Below are 19,683 nucleotides of genomic sequence, written 5' to 3' on the forward strand. Positions count from 1 at the left end.
GCCCTGTACACTACATGTCAACATTCTCCCAAACAAACACTGATGGCAGGGGCTGCAAGGTTCCACCTGCCCATCAGGATCTAAACTAACCATTCACACACCGATGGCACATACTTCGGGAGCAATTTGGGGTTCAGTGGACACTTCGACATGCGGACCGGAGGATCTGGGGATCGAACCGCCGATCATCCTATTAGAGGAAAACCCTCTGAGCCACAGCCGCCCCAACAGCGACCTTTCCTCAGAAAAGTTGTTCAGTCAGGTTTTATCAACTGGTAATCTTGGCTCAGGGTCAATTTACTGGCTTTTTCCAGAGCTTTCATCCACTTTTCATTAATATGGATCAGTTGTCATCACCTGACCTCAGAATGAAATTGCAGACACAGACAGAAAGTGATTAGAGTTGGACCTACGCCAAGTGCAGCCACTCGAATGCAGACTGGTAGCGTAGCATGAAGCAACTGGGACCAGGGTCTGGCAGCTGACTGGCTCCACTTAACAGACTCTCGTGCAATTGTTTCATATTGTCTTCATGTTCAGGCTGATTTAGTGGATCTGGAGGTTAAACGTTGCGTAATAGTGATACTCCTTACAGAGGCTGAATGATGTCTGTGTTATTCATTCTTCCTAAACTTCCCTCAGAAATGTTATTTTCACATATTGGCATTTTAGATATGTTTCCAGTGAGATATTAATGAATTTATAGTGACTTTGCTGTTGTAAACATTACTGTTGCTGCTCTAGAAACAACATTTAGTTATTTTTAAATATTAAAAAAATCTGTATTTGTTTTGAAAATGTATATGTTTTTAAGAACAATTTTTGAGTCATGAAAAAGAACAGAGTATTGATTAGAGTAGCTCCTAGTAGTAATCAAATCCTGAAGATAACTAACCCTACCTGAAGGCCACTGTAGTTCTCCAACACTTGGAAAGGGAGGGCTGAGCTGAAGGGTATTTAGTTTGTTGCAATCTTCAAATCTCCACTATGTGACTAAAACTGTTCCTTACAAAAACTGAATATTACAATAAAATACAAAGTTTTCAGTCGTGTACTTACTGTTGTCAGTATGGTGCATTTCATGTTATTTCAATGTATATTTTAGTTTTTTCATCTGGAGAAGAAGACAGAAGTGCAGTATGACATCACATGTGACATCACAGATCAGCGGGCCTGCTTCAGAAAGCAGGTTTAGTGAGAACTGAGTGAGTTAACCCTGAGATGAGAGAAACTGAGTTTTCAGTTTCAGAAAGAGAGGTAACTTAAATTCTGGGTCTGTTACCATGGTAACAGACTCTGTGAACCTGACCTGCTGCTGGTGAGTTTCTCTCTTTCTCCTCTCTCTTACAGAGACAGACACTGTATTGAAGGTTTCCTGTCTGTCAGAATGTAAATCCTGGTTGGATATTAGTGTGTTACTCAGGGAAATCTAAAGTTACTGCTTTTAGGAGTTGTCAGTCATTTCTTTACTTGGTGTTTTCGTGCGTCCTTCCCAGCGTTTTTTGAAGGTTTAAAAGTCCGGAGCAGTGTGGACCCCAGGCATAAACGTAGCAAAAGACATGCGTTTTAAAATGGAAACTTAGTGTGGATGTAGCCTAAGTGGTTTAAGTCAGCTCTGGGTCAGAGGTAGAGCTACAAGGTAGGAAGATTAGCAGTTCGATCCCCAGCTCCTGCAGTCCATGTTGAAGTGTCCTTGGGCAAAACACTGAACCTCAGTGTGAATGATCACAATGTAATGTAAATCACTTTGAAATTAGAGTTGTCCATCAATCAGAGGATCGGCAGTTCGATCCCTGGCTCCGCTAGTCCATGTCCATGTGTCTTTGGGCACCATAGCCTACGGTGAGTGAATGTTAGTCAGTCCTGATGGGCAGGAGGGAACTTGCATGGTAGCCCCTATCATCAGTGTATGAATGGGTGCGAATGGGTGAATGATGACATGTAGTGTCAAACTGCTTTGAGTGGTCAGAAGAATAGAAAATCGCTGTACAAATGCAAGCCCATTTAGTTACAATTCCATTGTGTTTGATCACCATATTTAGTACATTACCACACAACCGGAGCAGTGTGGACTACAAATTGTAGTGTTGTTCTCATATATTGTTTATTGTTTCCATGACAGCATGTCAGCATGACGGTATGTGTACAGGAGGTGTTTTTCAGCCTCTATTTTAGGCTAATCAGTCCAGTTATCTACACAATCTGCTACACAGGTACCCAACACTCAATACTGTACCTCAACGCATCGGAAGGCCTAACAGAATTTGTAATTAGACATTAAAATGCATGTTAACACGTACAGTTTGATTGTGTTAACATGCTTTGTTCTTACGCCTTAACACAACAAAAATGGTCGTGTTGACATTCCTTTTTTTCAGGTTGTGACCAGTGGATAGAGGCTCTCATACACATTCTGAGGTGGGTTGTAGGGGAGCACGTTGTGCATAAATTACTGATGTGAGCCTCTACGCATTCATTTTGAGAACCTTTGTACCCCACAAGCAAATTTAGAAAAATGCAATTTAAGCTTTCAGTGGAGAAGTTTCAGAATCGGAAGAAATCCTGTTTTCTTCTCCTCTTAATAAATACTGTGATGCATATGATTGCCGTTGAGCAGAAACCTTGTATGTCCAAAACAAAGGTTACGATATTGCTTACATCACAATATAGGCTAAGGCAGAGCGCTCTACTGGACTCTACCGGTAATGTTCTCCTCCATTCACCAGCAAGCGTTGGACCACTGAAAATCAGGATGTGCCTCCCCAAATACACACAGACCCTTTAGTGGACTCTATTGGGACAGTGGGTGGAGCCCAATGAATCACATCCTACCATGACATAACATGGACCCAACCACACTGATCGTGACTGGCAAGTCGTTTCTTTCGCCACAGCCCACCTACTTCTTTATGACCTAAGCCGCTACAGTGGAGAGATAGTGGGCCCCAACCAACCCAGGTATACGTGACTGAACTGGGTGGATCTTTTGACTGCAGGGGTGAAAAAGACAAGTGGTAGACACCCTGTGAGCCATAGCTTAGACAAATATTTTGGTTTGTGTGCCCCAAGAACTTTGGCTGTGCCTCAGACTTTCTTTTTAACACACCTCCTTGACAAGAATGAAACAACCTGTTGGCTGTGAAAGGTACTTACAGTGGGTACGGAAAGTATTCAGACCCCTTTAAAATGTTCACTCTTTGTTTCATTGCAGCCATTTGCTAAAATCAAAAAAGTTCATTTTATTTCTCATTAATGTACACTCAGCACCCCATCTTGACAGAAAAAAAACAGAAATGTAGAAATTTTTGCAAATTTATTAAAAACGAAAAACTGAAATATCACATGGTCATAAGTATTTAGACCCTTTGCTCAGTATTGAGTAGAAGCACCCTTTTGAGCTAGTACAGCCATGAGTCTTCTTGGGAATGATGCAACAAGTTTTTCACACCTGGATTTGGGGATCCTCTGCCATTCTTCCTTGCAGATCCTCTCCAGTTCCGTCAGCTTGGATGGTGAACGTTGGTGGACAGCCATTTTCAGGTATCTCTGTACTTGGCCGCATTCATCTTTCCTTCAATTGCAACCAGTCGTCCTGTCTCTGCAGCTGAAAAACACCCCCATAGCATGATGCTGCCACCACCATGTTTCACTGTTGGGATTGTATTGGGCAGGTGATGAGCAGTGCCTGGTTTTTCTCCACACATACCGCTTAGAATTAACGCCAAAAAGTTCAATCTTGGTCTCATCAGACCAGAGAATTTTATTTCTCATAGTCTGGGAGTCCTTCATGTGTCTTTTGGCAAACTCTATGCGGGCTTTCATATGTCTTGCACTGAGGAGAGGCTTCCGTCGGGCCACTCTGCCATAAAGCCCTGACTGGTGGAGGGCTGCAGTGATAGTTGACTTTGTGGAACTTTCTCCCATCTCCCTACTGCATCTCTGGAGCTCAGCCACAGTGATCTTTGGGTTCTTCTTTACCGCTCTCACCAAGGCTCTTCTCCCACGATTGCTCAGTTTGGCTGGACGGCCAGGTCTAGGAAGAGTTCTGGTCATCCCAAACGTCTTCCATTTAAGGATTATGGAGGCCACTGTGCTCTTAGGAACCTTGAGTGCTGCAGAAATTCTTTTGTAACCTTGGCCAGATCTGTGCCTTGCCACAATTCTGTCTCTGAGCTCCTTGGGCAGTTCCTTCGACCTCATGATTCTCATTTGCTCTGACATGCACTGTGAGCTGTAAGGTCTTATATAGACAGGTGTGTGCCTTTCCTAATCAAGTCCAATCAGTTTAATTAAACACAGCTGGACTCCAATGAAGGAGTAGAACCATCTCAAGGAGGATCAGAAGAAATGGACAGCATGTGAGTTAAATATGAGTGTCACAGCAAAGGGTCTGAATACTTATGACCATGTGATATTTCAGTTTTTCGTTTTTAATACATTTGCAAAAATTTCTACATTTCTGTTTTTTTCTGTCAAGATGGGGTGCTGAGTGTACATTAATGAGAAATAAAATGAACTTTTTTGATTTTAGCAAATGGCTGCAATGAAACAAAGAGTGAACATTTTAAAGGGGTCTGAATACTTTCCGTACCCACTGTATGTTGTTAAACTATGGCATTTCTTCCTTTATAAGATGGTATTTTTGGTTTTCTTATGAATAAGAGAATCTAATGTTTTTCTATGTAATTTCAAGTATACTGCAGTTAGACCTTACAGAACTATTCAACTATAACAAGGTGTTAACAAAAAAAGAGCATTTATTTATGATCATTACAACATATTTCATCCTGCATTTGTGTTTCCATGTAACTGATGTTTTCACACTATTCTTCCAAGGAAAATGGATCTGGGGTATTTGTCTCTCAGAGAGGACCACTGCACAAAGAAATAGTCAGATATTGGGTACAGGATCTTCCCCGTGACAGACAGAGTTTTTATCCGGCAAATGCTTTCAACATAAACTATCAAGACTTTCTTCATTCCCAGAATTCCAAGCAGGAGTCCTGCCACACAGAGGGGAACGCAGGTCCCTGGGCCGTTACACAGCACCTGAAACAACAACACACACACACACACACACACACACACGGGGGATGAGCACATTTCCAGGGAGTGGCAAACTGGTTAAAGGAACATTACTGGGCGAAGTGTTTGCTGTTTTAAAATCTCTTTAATCCCTGTGTGTCCATTACAGTGATAGATTGCAGACTGATTTGTTTTTCATCAATATACTGGTTTTTCTTGTTTTCTAAGACAAGTAGGTGTGTAAGAACCACTATGTGGTGGTTTGAGCCCTGGTTCCTTCGGTCCACATGTCAAAGTTTCCCTGGACAAGCTACTGGACCCCAAGCTGCTTTGGAAGGCTGTGCCATCGGTGTGTGAATGAGCATTAGATTAGATCCTGATCGGTAGGTGGCACCTTGCATGGTAGCCCCTGCATCAGTGTGAATGGGTGAATGACATAGTGTTAAAGTGCTTTGAGTGGTCAGAGACGAGAAAGGTGCTATATAAATGCAAGTCCATTGACCATTTACATTTGCCCAGGTGTCTGCACCCGTCTGAGCCACTGTAGAAAACTCACATCCAGGCACTGCCATCTGTCCTCTCCAAAGAACAGTGGAGTCCATGAGGAAAATATTTAGAATGCACACATTTAATACGTTTGTCTTTTGTAGACACCTCTAAACCAGCAACATTTCTATGGTTTCACTTTTTCAAGCCAGGAAATCACTGGTTGATACAGAGCCCTGGAGTGTCCATAGACAGAAAAACATATTTAGAGGCAACAATTTATGAATTTGTGGGCTCGAGAGATAGTTCTTGGCCTCAATTCCAATCAGTTAATTTCCACATTTTCGATAATTTGTGCGCAGGAGATAAGTGTACATGAAGAGAGCCAACAGTGCACCCCACTGCTCTCTCTTACTGCAGTGATGTTGCACGCTGTCAATCCAAAATGACACGTGGGAGATCCGCTTGTTACATTTTGTGCAACAAGCATCAGACTGCAGTAAGATAACAGAACTTTTGATTAATTATTCTTTCATCCGCGCGTAACCATGGCTTTTTCTTTACAATAGCCTACTGGTAGATGTGTGGCTGCGATGAGCAACATGATTGAAGTGATCAATTCTCTGGGCAATATGGCCGACATCTTAACTATAAAACATCAACTGTCCAATAGTTTGTCCATCAACTTTGACTGTATTTGAGCACCAAGCATCATTGATGCAAACAGTCTCCCTACATACAGAGTCCTGCGCTCCACCCGTCAAGTGCAGCTTGATCCACAATGGAGCAGGTATTTGTGTGGGCACTTGTCTCTGGTTGATGGGTTGGCCTGAGCTTTCCTGCAGACTGGGCAGTGGAATAGCAGAGTTAGCGTAGCTTCTGTCTTGGCTCTCCTCACTCTCGACTCTACTTTCAGTGGCAGCAGGTCTGGCTGGGTGGTCGGCCATAAGCAGTTATCATTTCAACGTCTGCTAACCCTAACCCTAACCCCACGAATGAATCCAATCCACGCTTCCTTCTCCAATGTTGAGTGTATTCTGTCATATGCCATCAGTGCTCCATTAATAAAGACAAAATGACGACAAAATGACAAAAATGTAGCTCTGTGATTTAAGGGGGTGAAAATAATGAATGTGATAAGCCATGATTGTCACAGTAAATGGACTGTACTTGTATAGCACTTTCCTAGTCTTTCCGACCACTTAACACTACATGTCATCATTCACCCATTCACACCCATTCATACACTGATCAGGACTAACATTCACACACCGTAGGCAAAGCCACGGGAGCAATTTTGGGGTTAAGTGTCGACATGAGACTAGCGGAGCCGGGGATCGACCCGGCTCTCCACTGAGCCACTCTCTACTGGGCCCATCTATAATAATGGTCCCACAGGTGCCCCAAGTTAGCCTGGACACAAAATGACCAAAAGTGCATTAACATGCTCCTGATGCACATGGCAGGGCGCCCCTGACTGTGATCTAGCTGCATCGCTGCAATAGTTACCTCAGCAGAACGTGACGGGACAGAAAGTCTCCAGAGACTGCAGATGGAACAGATCCCTGCTGCCTTCAGGTGGCTGGAAAGAGTTACCCGTGTAAAGGAAACAGTTTGGGTTTCCTGAGCATTTTCCTCAGAGGAAACCTATTGTTTCCTGGGACTTGCTACGGTAATTATTTTAAAACAATCTCCATCACATCATGTTGCGCACCACAGCTACACATCATAATGAGTGAGTTATGTAGTATGTTTCAAGCTAAACACGAACATAAACATGTACAACTGAACATGTACCATCCCTCAACACCCAGATTGAAGAACTGTAGTAAATAGTCCCAAAATGACGAGGAAAGAGAGCATGTGTGTGATTTAGAGGCCGCAGTGAAGGCAGCTCAGTGAGACTCAGAGACAGAGGGGGAGGGGCTGGATGAGTAAGTGGCCTCAGGGCTGAAGGCAGCGGAGGGAGTTGAGGGAGTTTGGGTTTTCAGGAAACCAGACAGAGCTGCTCTGGAGTCTGGAGAAGTCATCATACAGCTCCACAGAACAGACACAGAGACAGACACTAATAACCTCTGCACACTGCCCTTCATTCTCACAACTCACCAATAGACATACTTTACACCCACGAAATGAAATGGTTCATGAGCAGAAGATGCAATCATTACAATTTCCCATTTAACTGGTAAAATGAAGTGGTCAGTTTACTTTTTTTTTTTGCTGTGCAGTAAATAAAACAAAAAAATGGCAGCAGTCTGCCATAAACATCAGCAGATGTCAGCAGATTGCTCCCTCTGGCTGCAGTAAACAGTACTCTGGTAGGGGAGTTTCACTTTTTCAATGCGAAGACACAAAACGAGTACTTGTGGCACAGCTATGGAAATCACTAACTCATCTATTGACCAGGTCTGCTGAAACATTAGCACTTTATTCTGCTTTTCACTAAGTTTGAAATTCTAAAACACACCTTTTGTAAATAACTACAAAAGGTTATCTACATTAAACACATCATTTAATACTGCCCTTGAAATACCACACTCAATTATCAATCACCTGCACCCAGAATGCACCTGTAACCAATTAGATCACTCAGAAATCAGAGCTTGAACACTATAAATAGATCTCAACAATGGAGGCCAAACTTGGAGAGAGAGTAGAGTTCATCTAAAAATACATTTCTTTCTTGTTTTATATTTACAGTTCATTGCTTTCATCTATAGACCCTCTGCCTTGTGGTACAATCAGAATCAGTCCCATGGTCATGAGGGTGGCCCGAGGATTACTGGTCCTCAGCCGTGCTGCAATCAGAAGCCTGGCTGGAACATTCCTGGCATGACTGTCTGAAAGTCCCCGGCTTTGTTTCAAACGAGCCACCAATAACCAGAGGGTTCTGCTGCTCATAGGTCTGGAATCAGCTCTCACTATTCTCATCCGCTCAACATACACATTCACAGACCAGAGAGAAGCTGCATTATCTGCTCTTTTTCCGAAGTAATAAGCTGACAGATGTTTATTTCACTGACTAAAGCACAGCAAGCTTGTGGTACATTTTCCGTTTCCCAGAATATTTAGGTTCTACACTTCATTTGTGAAGTGAATTTTAAGGGAACTTTTTAAAGATTTAGGCACATCTTCATCAACTGGTTTGGAGCGAATAAACTCTGCGATATGGGCTCAGTTTAATCCTCCAGTCAACAGAGTAGAAGTAGAGGAAACTAAATAAGTTATATATATAGGACTGTCTCAGAAAATTAGAATATTGTGATAATCCCCATACGTGTGATTTAGTTTACTGAACCAAGCTGAGTGTTTTTCAAGGCTCAGGAAACCCTTGCAGGTGTTTCGAGTTAATTAGACGATTCAAGTGATTAGTTGAATACCCTACTAGTATACTTTTGAATGATATTCTAATATTTAGAGATAGGATATTTGAGTTTTCTTAAGCTGTAAGCCATAATCAGCAATATTAAAAGAATAAAAGGCTTGCAATATTTCAGTTGATTTGTAATGAATCCAGAATGCATGACATTTTTGTTTTTTTAAATTGCATTACACAAAATAAAGAACTTTATCACAATATTCTAATTTTCTGAGACAGTCCTGTATATTTCAAAGTATTAAATGAGCATAAAAATACATGACTTTTCTCTGTCTTTATTTTTGAAGAGGTGTTGTTCTTGAGGCGTATCTCGCCTGGTTCCAGCTTTACAGCCACCGAAACATCTCTACTGAACTCTGTGGTTTATCCAGAGTAACAGGGAAATTGTTTCTGGAAAGAGATGTGGTTGATGAATTTCTGTGAAAATGTTTAATGCTTTGATCAGCACAAATTAAACTGCATTCACCTCCATTTTATTTGTTTTTTTTACCAATGACCGGTGTGGTCATTGGTAAAATTCTTAAGGCCAGAAACCTTGACTGGTGTTGTCACACCTACTGCTCCGTCAGTCCATCATGCACCATGGAGCTGATTCTACAAGGCTCGATGATGTCCAAGCTGACCTTCCTGTCATTAGAATAATGAGAAACACCTTTGCAAAGATGTGCCGTACATTTGATTTTGATTTATTTTAATCGCAAGCCATCAGCAGTTGGGCTTTTCCAGAGGGGGGCTTAAAGAGACCGGAACATTTCAGACAGAGGGTGACTACAGGTATGGTCAGACAGACAGTATGAAGAAAGGTGCATTTTAAACATTAAAGCACGCAAACATGTAGAAACCCAAAATACAAGTATAAACCTGAAAATGAGCACAATAGGTCCCCTTTAATGATTTTAGTTATACGTTTATCATAGTACAACAAAAATAAATACAAATGTCAGAAACTAGAGGGTTAAAGACACTGGGACATGTGCCTCTAGGTTTGAGACCGGTCCAACTAGAGCATTTGTGGAAAAGAAATACATTTTGCTGACAAAAAAGAAGCAGAATAGAATTGGAACTGGGGTGAATGAATGATCTGAAGATAAAGAATGATGACATTCTTAGCCAAGTGCTGGGATTTTGTGTTAGTCAGATCATTACCTTTCCCATGTCAGAATGTAGGTATCTGCGTCCAATCTTCAGAGAACATGGCATTACAGCTGGGAACAGGAGGGGGTTACATTATTCTGTTCCGGGATAGATCACTAACCTCAGAGGGCCAAGCAATATCTTACAGATAAAAGTACTGTAGTCAAGTAAAACATTTACTAGTGGTCAACTGAGCCTGGAGGCCTGACCAATCACTGAACTACAGGGAGTGACTTACAAGATGAGACAGCTGAGTGACTCTCCAAACGCTCATTAAATGAGCTGTTTGTAGTGGAAGTAGAAGACATGTGACAAAGAGCTCCATCATTCTGATGTGTGCTCCTGGTTCAGCGTGTCATCGCAGAGGTGTTAGGCTAGTATGCACAGCTGCCCGACACAAACAGCTCCCTGTGAAGGTGTCCTTTTCTGCCTTTATTGTATCTACCAGCTGATCTCTCAGAGCCTCAGTATTTAAACAAATACCATGGTGCAGTCTGACCTTTTTCTACGGGGTCTCTGGAAAGGTGAATGAATTGGTTCAGTTTTAGCTGCATTGATCTTAGGTCACTTCCATGAACAGTATACTGATTTTATGAATGTTAAGCCAGTTTACCTTTAAGGAATGTTTATTCCAACTTCTTTATCTCAAGCTACTACAACAAACGTTCATTTGGTGTAGATTTTGTCGTCCCTGTGGACTACAGTGGTAGTGTTTCTGAGCACCAGAGTCCCTTTAGAAAACCTCTCATTCTACTGCAGAGAGGCAAGCTGCTGTAACATTTTAAAGCTAGACTGGATATGTATTGCAGATATATGTAATGGTGTTTAATTCTATTTCATTCCTAGATTTATTAGTGGCATTTTACTTGCCTAGGGCCATCCTTATTGTTGAGCCCTGCAGTGTTCATATTTGTACATTATCTGCATGTGGACCCTGTAAGTGCAGGATGGAATTGGATGTGTTTGTGCTCTTCTAGAAGGAATCAATCTTTAAAGGGATACTAAAGCAGTTTTGAACCCTACTTCTATAACTGCATTTCCCATAATGCAACCAAGAACATGTCTTCATTAGCATGTGTGCGTGCGTGTGAGCGAGCGAGCGAGCGAGCCATTGCTACACTCACCATGTCAGGTCTGAGTCTGAACACCAGAGGAAGAGAATAGCGCAGAGCGTCCAGAGTGCTGAGAACGGAGGAGCTCCAGGACTGATGCACCTCTCGGCTCCGTGGGATCCGACAGATGGTGAACTGGGGAACAAGGGCACCTCTATCAGAGGAGCTCGGAGACGTCACCGTTGTGTTTTATTTGGATAAAACTAGCTTTAAACTCAGATATCTCTGATTTCCCAGCTTCTCAACAGCACATGAACGGTCTACACTTTTAACTAAACAATAAAGGTTCACTTCACCCAAATCACAATAAATGTGTTCCCAATTACATCTAGTGGTATTCAGCCATGCAGATCATTTTCAAGATTTTACCAGCACCAGCTCAATAAGATGGATGAAGATTCATTAAAAACATACATTTAAACATAGTAAAGTGTCTTTCAGTATAATCCACAGCTCATTAGAAAGTAGTTCCTGGGGCAAGTCTTTATCTGAGTAACTGAGTCATTATCAACTTGTGTCTTGAAAAAGATAATGCTGAACAAAAACTATTTTAAAGCTGCTAATCCAGACGAATCTCCTTAATACAAAGAAATGTACAGTACTCAATATTCCTTCTCATCACAGTTAGTGCTCACTGATATTCAAATAGATGGGAAGTAGAAATTAGTTTGGTATGTTGTTATGATCACAGATGAAACGTCATGCCACCTGCTGGTGAATATTAACAGTGCAGCACAGACAGTGATAGTTATTTTCCCTTTAGTGGGACATTCTTTATCAGAAAGCCAATATGCACACTGCTCTATAACATCAATATTCACATGATTCTGCAAATGTTTACTTCATTCAACATGCATTTGATTATATAGCCATCTATAAACAATACTATAAGTCAGAAACTAAAATGAATCATTAGATCTAACTGTATGTAGAGCGACTGCTGCAACAGTCAAAGTGGAACTCCACCCATAGGTATGAGCCTGACTCCACCCACTGCATTAGTTAACAGTCTTATTATTTTGTATACACTTCATGACCTCAGTACCTCTTCAAAAACATGTGATGATATAATAGTTTACACTGACAATACTTCTGTACTTTTACTTGAAGTAAACTTTTGAATAGAGGATTCTTTCACTTGTAATACAGTAGTTTTACATTGTTGTATGAGTACTTTTGCTTCACTAAATCGTTTGAAATACTTCAAATACTCCCAATGACAGCTGGCCTGTGAGTGTGTACCTCACCTGACTGTGTGTTGGTACCAGCTTTGATCAAATGGTGATCACTAACTAACTCCTGACCCAGCGTTAAAAAACGGGTCCAATACATGTTCATCCTCAATGTTCATGTCAAAGATGACACATGTCTGAAATTAATTGTAATGAATGCTTAGCTGTAACTGACACTTTAGTTCTTCTTAAAAAAGGATCAGATGCCATCATTTGCTTTGTGGGGGACATTTCTGCCTAGTAACAGTTGTTTGATGTCCATCCTGTAGACCAGGGGTGTCCAAACTTTTTTCAAAGAGGGCCAGATTTGATAATGTGAAGATGCCCAAGGGCCAACAGTCCCTGCTGACATTATTTTAAACAATACAAGTTGCCTATACATACACTATTATTTAATAATTATATTTTCAATGACACAGCAGGGATCATTTTATTTTAAATATGATCTTTAAAATGTAGCATTCTGGTGTACTCTGAGAAGAAAATTAAGGGATAAGACATTTACTTTAAGCAAAAAACTAATTTATTATTCAGTTATTAATCAGTATTTCAGCTCTGGTTGAACAGCTGGATAGTTTTTTTCAATCTATTATTATTATTAACCTTTTATGTAGACAAAATCCATTGAGAACGAGGTCTCATTTTCAAAAGTTTGTCATTTAAAAACAAAGGTAGCAAGAGTAGCGAGAACCATCGCCTGTACAAATAAAGTGATTAGTTTTCATTGAACCCTGTTACTGTATTAACTTCCACTGTTACTGTAAAGCTGTTAGAATTGTGGCCTATCTTCTATTTGCAAATAATATGCATTCAATCCAGTTCAATTATTTAAATTAGAATGAAGAGTAAAGTAATAGCTGTGATCTATACACCTCTGCATTAGCAAGCTGCTGAAATGAAGATACAGGCACCTTAACCCTCTCTATCATTACTTCAGGGCCCTGTTGGGACCGGAAGTACCCTGGCTGTGGTCATCACAGTGAACAGTGTCTGGGAGTGTGATGAGAGGGCACGTGAGCCCTTGTTACTGTAGTTCATCTCCTTGGAGCAGAGGCAGCATTTAGCATACCCTGCCTTATCAATATTTCTAAAACACTGCGACAGCAGGAAGCTGTACTCACGTCTGTTTAGAGTAGACCTCCACCTTTATCCAGGCCCAGCTCCTTCACATCTCAGCCTTGCATCAAGCTGCGCTACACAAACAGCGTCCTCTCCCTGAAGCTCTTTGACCTCATCATCTCATCAGTATCTGGGCCTCATCATCGTGGTCTTAAAAGTTATTGTCACCACGAAATCATCCTCATTCTACTTTGAGTTAAAAAGAACAACCTGCCAGCAGATCCGCCGGTGTTCCGGTTTAACGTTAACGAGTGACCGCGTGAACTGAACCGGGCATGTATCATCGCGTTACGTTTTTTTTCCTCCTAAATCGCGATAATGACAATGTTAACAAACAAAGTTCCGCATGCAGTGGACGTTATCCTTAACCGAGCAAGTCTGAACTTTAACGGAGGGAAAGACGGTGTAGACATCTTAACGCTGATTGGCCAAGACTCGACACATCAAAGATGTTTTATTGCGAAGATCACGTCATCACCTTTTTTCCTCGTCTCAATCCAATCTGAGAAACGCTGGCTGGCCAGATGACCCCCACCCCTAAAGAGAAAACATCTACGGATCACGTGGATGATATATTTTCATTCAAAACGGCTAATTTCGCTGAAAAGCAACACGTTTGCAGGTATGCATTTGACTCGTGGGCCCGTGAAAAAGACCGCTGCTGTGTGGCCAAGTTATCTTGGAGTTGCTTCACTTTTCTAGCACGGTCGCTCTCTGATAGCTTGTTGAAGTATTAGCATGTTTTTTCTCGTAGTGTCTCTTTACATTATATCACTTAAACAAGGCAACAGTCTCATGACAAACTAGGCAGACACAGTTGTTTCGGTTTTCGGTGAAAAACTATGAAAGCGGCGGCCCTCGGTATCGACTTTCCTTATTTTACTTGCCGTAGCCATGACAGTTGAAGGGTCAGAGACAATTAAAAAAAGCCAGACAGTTACAGAGTGGTGCTGCCACCATGAGGTGAAAAGAGGAATTGCATGTTGAATTTGTATGATTTATTCATTCCGTTTTGACTGTGCTGGCGGGCCATAAATAATGCATTTTAAGACAGAAGTCACGGGCCGTATAAAATCTGACCTCGGGCCGTGATTGGCCCGCGGGCCGGACTTTGGACATGCCTACTGTAGACAGATGTGTACCTGTGCCTCAGAGTCGGAGTGTTGTTTAGAGCTTTCAAAGGTGCAGATTTTCTCCTCACTCATCCTGTCAGTGTCAGCAATAACATAGTGTCTCGGTGTGTAGGCTGCAGACAGGCACTCCATCAGCCTCAGGACCTCTGTGGTGTGACCACCTGGAAACACACGAGACACACCGTCAGTTCTACGTGATGAGCAGGAGCATGAGCAACCGCTTCTACATGGACACTAGGCCGTCAGATGTCTTATTCCACTTTCATCTTAAGACTCTTCAGCATCAACACTGACAACATTATATACAGTGGGTACGGAAAGTATTCAGACCCCTTTAAAATGTTCACTCTTTGTTTCATTGCAGCCATTTGCTAAAATCAAAAAAGTTCATTTTATTTCTCATTAATGTACACTCAGCACCCCATCTTGACAGAAAAAAACAGAAATGTAGAAATTTTTGCAAATTTATTAAAAACGAAAAACTGAAATATCACATGGTCATAAGTATTCAGACCCTTTGCTCAGTATTGAGTAGAAGCACCCTTTTGAGCTAGTACAGCCATGAGTCTTCTTGGGAATGATGCAACAAGTTTTTCACACCTGGATTTGGGGATCCTCTGCCATTCTTCCTTGCAGATCCTCTCCAGTTCCGTCAGCTTGGATGGTGAACGTTGGTGGACAGCCATTTTCAGGTCTCTCCAGAGATGCTCAATTGGGTTTAGGTCAGGGCTCTGGCTGGGCCAGTCAAGAATGGTCACAGAGTTGTTCCGAAGCCACTCCTTTGTTATTTTAGCTGTGTGCTTAGGGTCATTGTCTTGTTGGAAGGTTAACCTTCGGCCCAGTCTGAGGTCCAGAGCACTCTGGAAGAGGTTTTCTTCCAGGATATCTCTGTACTTGGCCGCATTCATCTTTCCTTCAATTGCAACCAGTCGTCCTGTCTCTGCAGCTGAAAAACACCCCCATAGCATGATGCTGCCACCACCATGTTTCACTGTTGGGATTGTATTGGGATGGTGATGAGCAGTGCCTGGTTTTCTCCACACAATACCGCTTAGAATTAACGCCAAAAAGTTCAATCTTTGTCTCATCAGACCAGAGAATCTTATTTCTCATAGTCTGGGAGTCCTTCATGTGTCTTTTGGCAAACTCTATGCGGGCTTTCATATGTCTTGCACTGAGGAGAGGCTTCCGTCGGGCCACTCTGCCATAAAGCCCTGACTGGTGGAGGGCTGCAGTGATAGTTGACTTTGTGGAACTTTCTCCCATCTCCCTACTGCATCTCTGGAGCTCAGCCACAGTGATCTTTGGGTTCTTCTTTACCGCTCTCACCAAGGCTCTTCTCCCACGATTGCTCAGTTTGGCTGGACGGCCAGGTCTAGGAAGAGTTCTGGTCGTCCCAAACTTCTTCCATTTAAGGATTATGGAGGCCACTGTGCTCTTAGGAACCTTGAGTGCTGCAGAAATTCTTTTGTAACCTTGGCCAGATCTGTGCCTTGCCACAATTCTGTCTCTGAGCTTCTTGGTCAGTTCCTTCGACCTCATGATTCTCATTTGCTCTGACATGCACTGTGAGCTGTAAGGTCTTATATAGACAGGTGTGTGCCTTTCCTAATCAAGTCCAATCAGTTTAATTAAACACAGCTGGACTCCAATGAAGGAGTAGAACCATCTCAAGGAGGATCAGAAGAAATGGACAGCATGTGAGTTAAATATGAGTGTCACAGCAAAGGGTCTGAATACTTATGACCATGTGATATTTCAGTTTTTCTTTTTTAATAAATTTGCAAAAATTTCTACATTTCTGTTTTTTTCTGTCAAGATGGGGTGCTGAGTGTACATTAATGAGAAATAAAATGAACTTTTTTGATTTTAGCAAATGGCTGCAATGAAACAAAGAGTGAAAAATGTAAAGGGGTCTGAATACTTTCTGTACCCACTGTATCTAATAACAAATATTAAGAGATATTTAACATTCAAATAAATCTAATAGTTATAATAAAAGTGTTGATTAGAGGTGGTGTGAAAATGCTCTTCTTGCTCAAAGAAAAGTAAAATGAACAGTTGAAACTTTCTTTGATGATGATGATCAGTCACCCTGTACCCGATGTCTGCTATTTGGCCCCATTGCTTGAATTTGTGGTGACAATGTTGGAGCCTAATACAGTAATGAAAGACAGAGCATCATCAAGTAAAAGATGCTTTCTCGTGCAGTATGGCCTGACAAACAGGACCTCTCTGACTGAACCACTTCACTACACAAACCAGACCCACCTGTTCCACTACATCGGCTCCATACCCTTTGATCATGTAGGTTTGTCACTGTGTGATGTACTGGCTTACTTCTTTACTTAACAACCTGTCTATAATCACGTGTCTTCTGCTGATGTCTACTGTACAAAGTTACAGCACAATCTCTCACACACACACACACACACACACACACACACACACACACACACAGACACACAGACAGACAGAGATTCATTGCTCTATAGTCAGGTATTGATGAGGTTCCTGAAAATGAATGTAAGAGTTATTGCGGTAGAACTGTTAGACATAAGAAGAGACGACATAAATGAGACGACATAAATGAGACGACATAAGAATTGAGACGAAATAAGATGAGACGACATGAGATGGGACGACATGAGAAGAGTTCAGGACTGTTAAGCTCACTTGTTGTTCAGCTTGTCAGGGTTGAGGGGGAATACTCTCTGTACAAATATGAAGAAGCTGGAAAAGCTTTGGTTTAGAAAAGCTCCATCCCAACACACCCCAACAATTGAGCACAGTCCAGTCAGGAGTCCAGTACAGCGACGCTGCAGGTTGTTAGCGTGGAAGCTAACGAGGTCAGCTAATGGCACAACTTCAAAACGAATGTTGCTTGTTCGCACATGTGCACTGGAATTTTAAATAATGTCTGACAAATTGTAGTAACTTCACGTCATAAGGCTTAGTCGTATACAGTCTGTGGTCGTAGGGCTATGACTAACGTAACATTAAGTTACCGCTTCAGATAAGGATACGGTTACTGTGGTGCATGGACGTAAGCTAACGTCATTAACGTTAACGCACCTGATCCTGCGACGACGAGAACAGCGATCGGACCTCTGGTTCCAGGTTTATAGCTCGAGCCAGTCTTCACAACATGGTATAATCGGATAATAAATAACAAACATAGAAGTAAAACAGCTCCTACCAGGCACGCCATGACAGCTACGGTGGCTCTGTAGGACCAAAACAGATGTGTATCTTTTGGGAAAGAACCCTGAGTTCAGGCTTTTAGGCACAACCTCCTCAAGGGGAGTAGAGTTTTTGTAATGTGTTATTTCTTGTTTGTTTGTTAGTCAGGACTTTGTTGTTAACAACCACGAGCAGTTCCAGTTATTTTATTTTACTTACTAGTGTGAAAAATAAACAGTTCTTATTTGATAGTTGCAGCTTCGCAGAGATGCAATAGGTACAGATAACAATAGAGAAAGTAAAATAAATATATAATTAAAAAAACGATGCAAAGAGCATATAGAGAAAGATGGAGGTACAAAGGGGAGCCTGGAGCGTTCCGTGGTGCACCTGGGTGAGCTGATCCAGTGATCTGCTACAGAGAGGCTGAGAGGGGTTAACCAGGATGGACCATTCCAACCATAAAGTGCTTCCAAACCGGCCACTAAGCTGGTCCTCCTAACCAGCTGGCCTCACCAGCCTTCATGCTACACCCCATGGGGCACACCACAGCACACAGAACAGCGCACTGGCTTCTACAGACTTGACGGAGGGCTTCAGGAGCCTGTAGCGCAGACTGAGTCCTCCACAGTGACCAGCCCCTTTTCTTCTTCTCTTGAGCAGATTCAAACCAGAGGTTCAGAGTTTAGAAAGATGACCCCACCCTTCACCTTTAAGGCTGGTTCAGGGTCTATTGTTCACAGCCTGTGTAGAAGTTATTGCCCTTCTTATGTGTATTCTCCCATTTTTGGAGCAAATGTTAATACAATTAGCCCAGTTTTAATAGAAAATAAATGCTTACAGTAGAAATACATATATGTTTATCGTCATTTTGAGCTTATTTAAGACCACACAAGTCAAACATGTTTGCCTGTTTTTGTCCTATGACATTATAAATTCAGAAAGATACAAACAATAAACTACAATGCTGAATGATGTTCCTCTCCTCTTTGCTGTACTGAATATCAGAGTAAACATGTCATGTCACTGAGGAGATTGTGAAGAGGGTTAGAAAGCTGAGTCCAAGTCATGGTCCCTACAATCAACTGCAGCTGTAGCCAGTCCTGGATCTCTCTCCGCATCGCACCAGATGAGGATTTCCAAAGGGAGTTCAGATTTATGTGGGATTTTTTTTAAATGTCCTCATGTCAATGAGTGCATCCGCTCACACACTGGCTCACCAGGGCTGGTCTGGAAAAAAATGACTTTTTTATGTAATCTTATGTTGTATTCTTCAACAGAAATTAATTTTGTTGAGGACATGTTCCCTGATCAGCGACCATGTTTCTCATTATGAACAGATAACCTGTTAGGAACACAATACAAATCCAGTGCCTCAGATGTGTGACCAAACTGACTAGACAGATGTTCATTTTTAACACTGTTTATTTTAGATATGACATACGAAATGTCACTGACTCACTGCATCATTATGTAATATGTGACACGTGGAAATGACTCTCAACAAAAATGTTCAAATAAATGAAATGCTTTATCTCAGCCTATCTCTCCGACCAAAAGGATGAAGACACTGATGCTGACTTTGGTCAACGTTTCCTCATACTGGAGGACTTGCGGTGTGGAGAACTGTACACCCTGTGCATTTATCAAAATAGTGCAAAAATAGCATACAATGACGCACGTAAAGACTACATGTCTTTTTCATGCAGGATCACATTAACAAGCTTATTTTGCTTTAATTTTTAGGGTGTGAATTGTCCAAACTGTTGTTGGGGAAAATCTAAATGACTAATTATAAGGTGTGCTTTAAAAAGCTTGGTGTCCTTATGTGTCCTTGCTGTGTGAACTGCCTCACCACAGTTGTTTAGTCTATGCGAAAG

General features: G+C 41.7%; 1 protein-coding gene across 2 annotated transcripts; it reads right to left on the reverse strand.

Annotated features, from left to right (window-relative positions):
- Positions 1 to 4,637: 4,637 nt before the first annotated feature.
- On the reverse strand, positions 4,638 to 17,833 carry alg14 (ALG14 UDP-N-acetylglucosaminyltransferase subunit). 2 transcript variants are annotated; one of them, XM_079181574.1, is made up of 4 exons: positions 17,696 to 17,833; positions 14,630 to 14,781; positions 11,149 to 11,271; positions 4,638 to 5,049 (listed from the first exon to the last, which is right to left on the reverse strand). In XM_079181574.1, exons 1-4 carry the CDS (start codon positions 17,829 to 17,831, stop codon positions 4,819 to 4,821), a joined length of 642 nt encoding a protein of 213 aa, XP_079037700.1. In that variant the 5' UTR covers positions 17,832 to 17,833; the 3' UTR covers positions 4,638 to 4,818. The 2 variants fall into 2 exon arrangements, with proteins under 2 accessions (XP_079037700.1, XP_079037701.1); XM_079181575.1 differs by lacking the exon at positions 11,149 to 11,271.
- Between the last annotated feature and the right edge of the window lie 1,850 nt (positions 17,834 to 19,683).

The sequence above is a fragment of the Pholis gunnellus genome (genome assembly GCF_910591455.1).
Source record: "Pholis gunnellus genome assembly, chromosome: 20".
Classification (NCBI taxonomy): domain Eukaryota; kingdom Metazoa; phylum Chordata; class Actinopteri; order Perciformes; family Pholidae; genus Pholis; species Pholis gunnellus.